We start from the raw sequence: 6008 nt of genomic DNA on the forward strand, positions 1-6008 counted from the left end.
AAATCAATTTTGTACATTATTTACAAGAAGCAAAATGACTTTTTTTTTAATATGCTCAGAGATTACATTGTGCAGTGCATTTGCTATTATTTCCGTGCCAATGTGGCCGCGCATCCTCGATATCGTTATGCCCATGAATGAATCTCGGCCACGTATAACGATGCCTATCCCGACTGAATACTTTGTCGATCAGGAAAAGTATTTCTATTTAATCTTGCTGCACTTAAATGTAGCTACTTGCATAGGAGCAACTGCATATATAGCAACAGGAACAATGCTCATAACATACCTCAAACATGCCTGTGGAATGTTTAAGATTGCTAGGTAAGAAAAAGAATATATGAAAAATAAACGTTTGTCTCAAGTAGAATGTCATTTGTTATTTAAAATATAAAAGTAGAGAAAGACTTTACATTTACAGTAAAATTATTATTTATAGTTATCGTATCGAGCGAGCAATGATGATCAATATTTTACAAAATAGCATGGAGAATGAAATTATGATTTATAAGGCAATGATTTATGCCGTCGATATCCATCGTAAAGCTATAAAGTTAGAACTTATATAACAATACTTATATAATATCAAACAGCATTACCAATTGTTTTAATAGCAAAACAATAATCTTTTACGACACAGAATTATCTGTAAATTAATAATACTTTCTTTTCGAGAGAATCTGTTCTTCTTCAATTACAATAGAAAAATAAAATATAAATAAATAAAATAATCTATAGATTAAATATATGTTTTGCAGTATATTACTAAAATAGCATTAAAAATAACAATATTAAAACATGTGTTCTACAAAAAATTCAAAATTACAATATGTTTTTAAATAAAATCTCCAATATGTAGTAATACCTTTTTACTTTTGAAGATTTGCCGAACTTTTGATAACCAACTTTGAGGGATCATTCTTATTTTTAATCGCAGTTAGTGTGTGTTGCTTGAGCCTCAACCTTTTCCGAGTAAGTCTTTTCGTATCTTTATGTAACGTATATATTAGACAAATAATGTAATATTTCACAATATTTTAATTTAAAAGATCAATTATTAATTTAATAAAGATAAAGAAGCCATAAAAATAATTGAGAATCTAAGTTTAAAAAAAAGTAAAACCAAATAATTCTAAAATTATACAAAAATTAAGGAAACACATATTTTCTCTTGTATCTTTTAATTTTCTTGCAATATAGAATTTATTTCTGTATAGTAATTGATACTAACATATAGATCAAACATTCAAGAAACACGGTGTATTTTAGATTTTTCAAAGTGTAACGTTTGGCAACAGTAAAGAAGAACTTTTATTACACTTTCTAATTGTAGCTATCATCCTTTTATATATGTTCTTAGCCAACTATGCTGGACAAGAAATCACGGATCACAATAACCATGTATTTTCCACAGCGTAAGAAACCACTTTATATAGTATTCTCAATTATATATAGTATATACATATATATATAATAAATTGATATATATCCATTAATTAATAACTATAATAAGTTAAAATACATATAATATATGACATATTAATTGTAATATGTTATAATTATTAATTAATTAATTAATTACATATTATATATTTTCGATTGTCTATAATTATTTTTTTTCCATAGATATAATGTTCGTTGGTATACTGCACCGTTATCCATACAGAAGCTGATATTATTTTTGTTACAAAGAGGTAGCAAAACTTTCAGTCTAAACGTTGGTGGATTGTTTGCAGCATCCTTAAAGTGCTTCGCCTCGGTAAAATCTATATTAGAATCCATCCAATGTAACACGCGGCGCGTAAATAAAATAAAAGAAAGACGTATATATCTTTGCAGCTAACGAGTGCGTCGATATCTTACTTCACCGTCATATACTCTACACAGCAATGACGTGATTGACGTGAAGACACATCATCTAATAGTATATAAGAATTAAGTAGGTAAGTGTAAAAACAAATTTTATCACCTTTAGCTAATTGTTTGACGAGGTGATACAGAGAATATATATAACAACTTTTTTCCTTTTAAATCGTAACGCTGCCTATGAAACAGAGAGGAAATAATTAGTTGATTTACATACATGTACATATTGTAGAGTCGACATAACATCGACAGAATTAACTATGAGGTATTGTATACATATAAATGTAACGCACACAAACAAAACGTACATAAAAAAATTAATAAAAAATATACACTAATTTCTTATTTTCTGTCTATTGTATTCTTTAATTTTTTTAAAAAGTGATAAATTGATTATCTATGAGAGCAAATAAAGTAGTAACAATACTGTCATAAGACGTATTTGATAATTCTAATATTCTAATATTAATTCTAATATTATTGAAAATAATTATAAGATATGTATAACACTATAAGATATGTATATCATGTATAAATATACGAGTATAAATGGAATATATCGTACATCATATAAAGATAAATAATATTATTTCTTTGATAATAGCACTAATCGTATTTATCTATACCTTGCATTAAATTTTTGGAGATCGGCAAATTTACATAATATATGTTATTTATATCCTAAAAAAGATCTTATTTTTTAATGTTTTAAATATCTCTTTCACAGTATAAGAAACTTGAGCAATAATAATATTGATTCAAATTAATGATTCAAATAATAAAACTGTTGGACTTCTGACGAAATAAAAAAATACTATTAGAATAGCTTTACTAAAGAAAGTATATATAATACCACAAAAAAGATACCACGGAAAAAGTATAATATAATAGGTAATATCATTTAATATAAATGTATAATATTTTATTAATAATTATAATTTATATTTATAATATAATTTAATATATATCTATTATTTAACACTATTAAGACATAATAAAGATATAATTAAGATATAATAAACTTTCGAATTTTTATTAGGTATCAAAGATCAGCGTTAAAATGTACGGTACAGCATATTTTACCGATGATATTACCATTATAACCCAGGTAGAGACGTCATTAAGACGTTATTACGTCATTTGACGTCATTCTGCTACCTGGGAAGATATTGCCATATCAAAATATAATCACCGATATTCTTCTCAAAGAGCGAATCTGATGTGAGTGGATGCTTTATATTTAAAATGAAATATATATAATATATATATTCACTGCGCTTGAAAAAGATAAAAACAGAAATGTAGAGAAATCTCTCTAAAGAAGATAAATCTAAAATCCATAATGTAATTGATGCTGATGTCTCTGGGTAAAATTAAATTAAAAATACCTAGTAAACTGTCTCGCATTTGCCGTCCGTGCGTACAAAAAGATCAATAATAAGTATCTTATTGTAATTTATTTAATAATTACGTTTATAAATATTTGCTTTAAAAATGCGAGATATAACAAGAATTCTTTCTAATTTCTAATTAGTTCTGGATAAACACTTCTTTGATAAAATCTTGGATTAAAATTTCTTTTCTTATTAAATTTTATTAAATATGTAATAAAAGTGTAAATATATTAAAGTCATAATATTTTTAAACTTGGTGTGGTTTGCTAGAAACAGTCTCAGCTACTTTATATAATCTTTATACCACTTTTAGAATAATTGTTATATGTATATATGTACATAGTATATTTTCATTATTAAATTATTATTAAATGGCTCTGTTATACTTTAATTTAACAAATTTCATGCTAAATTGCATCAGATGCTAAATTATATTGGTATTATAATCTTTAATTCTTTTAATTCTTCGCGTACTCGAAGTTAATTCTTTCAAAGTCTTTTTTCTCGAAAAGGAGACCTTATTCGATAAATATTTATATTATTATATTATATTATTATATAATATTTCATTTATTTTAAACTATAAAATCTAGAATCTTTTTCTGGACTTTACAGGTATATCTTATTATATTTTTTCTTTGATTTAAGAGTTTTGCTTTTTTTATATAATTATAGCGTTTACTTTTCACTTTAAACAAAATTGATTAATCTTCTATAATTTAATTACTAGTATTATTTAATTTCTTAATTTAATAATGTTAACAATAGAATTAGTTAACAAATAAGATTTTATCTATGAACCATTTCTTTCTTGACTGATTTTTGTCAATAGGTATCCATTAAAGAACATTACAAGGCATGAAACAGCGAACAATGGCGATTTAAATAAGCAAGAAAAGAAGACTTCGAGAAAACAATCTGATTCTCCTACAGACAGAGGTGATATGCATGGTCCCGAAGACTTGCAGAAAATTGATTTACGAAAATCCGTGTCGCCGACATCTAAAGTGTTTTTATTTTTCCTCTACGTATCCTATGAACGGAAATATTGCGATATGAAGACCAAAATGTAAATATAAAATATATCGTACAGATATAAGGCATGTTGAACACATATGGATGTAAGATTTTGGAAAATAAAATTTAGAAAGCACACAAATGTACACAAAATAGAGATATTTTAGAAATATTTCATGATATTTACTAACAATGTATATTCATAATCATTACGTAAAGGTATCGAGCTAAGATCCTTCTTCAAGAATCTTGTCACTTAAGGGGATCCTATAGCGAAGGCCGAACTTCCTCGACGTCGGAAATGTCAACATTTCTAATCCTGTTTTCTATGTTATATATCTATATCTGTCCTTGTCTAACAAGAGGCATCTGTCTTTGTTCGATTGCTGCGCCATCTCTCGCTACACCCAATACTGCTTATCCTATCAACCTGAATGTGCTTTTGCTTAATAAAACTTCATTTTACAAAATCTTTTTTTTCTAGACGTTGAATCTTAGTTTTATTTACACGATATTGTTCCTACATGTTGTCCCTACGTCGCCTTGGTGTCATTATATATATGTAAACTGCAGTAATTTTGTTATTGTCGTCAGATGACAGTTGTATGTGCTCAAATTAGTAAAATTTTTAATTTTTTTTTGTTCCCGATATGAAATCGTATAACGCGATGTAGATTTTTGTGCGTACTTTAATTCTAGACCAAAAACTTGCAATTCTGTAAAGCCAATTCAAAGATTCCTTAAAATAAAAAAATGTCGGTAACTACCGCCACTATAGGATCCCCTTAAAACAGCACATACCAGAAAGAAGAACTTTAAAATAAAATATATTACGCTGGAAGGGGTCGGACCGCACTTGCACAGTCAATTGTTGCACAAGTCCCTCAACAAAACACTTGCTGATGGAAACATCTGTTCAACCATCTGTTACTTTATTGTCACATAAAAATCGATCATTTAACTATACATCCTTTCTAAAATAAAAATGTAAATGGCCAATATGCTGATTTCACGGAGGTGTTTCGTTCACTATGCACTGCATGTCAATAAAATTAGGCAACTCAGCTGAATATTTAAATAAAAAATGAAACAAAGCTATAGAATATTTAATCGGCAAACAAAAGTAAGAAAACACCATTTAGGAAATACAAATATACTCTCGAATCAAAGATATTTTCAAGAAGGAATTATATGTAACATTTATCAGCAATATATATTGACAACTGTTATGTCGACATTTCAAGTGCAAGTTGTACCATTGCGAAGAAATAACCGTAACTCAAGACAGCACGCACTAGAATGAGGAACGTTACAGTATAACGCGCTGGAAGGGGTGAAGGGTTTCCACGCATCTGCGCAGTCCGCTGTCACGCAACCCTCTTCACGAAGTATTTCTTTATGGGAAATAAACATCTGTTATTATTATTACGTTGCTGGCATATTCAAAATCGATTACATTAATATCCGCAATCAACATTATAGACATAAATTATGAAATTTGCGTTGAAATTTATATCAGAAAATATAAGATGTGAAATATTCAATCGACCAACGAAAAGAGTAGGGGAACGCATACTCACTGATGTCTCCAGTCTTTGCAGTAATATTTAAAAAAGCTCACAGAGAAATGATACATCTAAGAGCTCGATATTACAGTCTCAATAGACTTCTATTGCTGGCTGTTGGTTTATGGCCCTATCAGCAATCCAAATTTACTCAATTTCAGTTTAT

At 27.8% G+C, this 6008-nt stretch overlaps 1 protein-coding gene and 1 long non-coding RNA gene across 3 annotated transcripts; both read left to right on the forward strand.

Annotated features, from left to right (window-relative positions):
* The first annotated feature begins 81 nt into the window (after positions 1 to 81).
* Positions 82 to 2622, forward strand: LOC112459883 (odorant receptor 4-like). Of its 2 annotated transcripts, XM_025024251.1 has the most exons (8): positions 82 to 324; positions 440 to 553; positions 882 to 972; positions 1270 to 1415; positions 1627 to 1759; positions 1840 to 1943; positions 2056 to 2131; positions 2594 to 2622. In XM_025024251.1, the coding sequence occupies exons 1-6, from the start codon at positions 101 to 103 to the stop codon at positions 1891 to 1893; spliced, it is 762 nt and encodes a 253-aa protein (XP_024880019.1). In that variant the 5' UTR covers positions 82 to 100; the 3' UTR covers positions 1894 to 1943; positions 2056 to 2131; positions 2594 to 2622. The 2 variants fall into 2 exon arrangements, with proteins under 2 accessions (XP_024880019.1, XP_024880020.1); XM_025024252.1 differs by lacking the exon at positions 440 to 553.
* Positions 2623 to 2671: 49 nt separating this feature from the next.
* On the forward strand, positions 2672 to 4336 carry LOC112459882. The gene is made up of 3 exons (XR_003041372.1): positions 2672 to 2757; positions 2906 to 3087; positions 4093 to 4336. It is a non-coding gene; the product is annotated as an uncharacterized LOC112459882 (long non-coding RNA).
* Positions 4337 to 6008: the final 1672 nt, after the last annotated feature.

This window comes from Temnothorax curvispinosus, unplaced genomic scaffold (assembly GCF_003070985.1).
Source record: "Temnothorax curvispinosus isolate PA1 unplaced genomic scaffold, ASM307098v1 QBEX01010189.1, whole genome shotgun sequence".
Lineage (NCBI taxonomy): Eukaryota > Metazoa > Arthropoda > Insecta > Hymenoptera > Formicidae > Temnothorax > Temnothorax curvispinosus.

Bases quoted from the DNA above. Each gene is read 5' to 3' on its own strand.
- LOC112459883 (XM_025024251.1), top strand. From the start codon at position 101: ATGTGGCCGCGCATCCTCGATATCGTTATGCCCATGAATGAATCTCGG. The intron at 554-881 runs GTTAGAACTTAT...TTACTTTTGAAG, and splicing joins ATCCATCGTAAAGCTATAAA to ATTTGCCGAACTTTTGATAA. The intron at 1,760-1,839 runs GTAAAATCTATA...ATATCTTTGCAG, and splicing joins CCTTAAAGTGCTTCGCCTCG to CTAACGAGTGCGTCGATATC.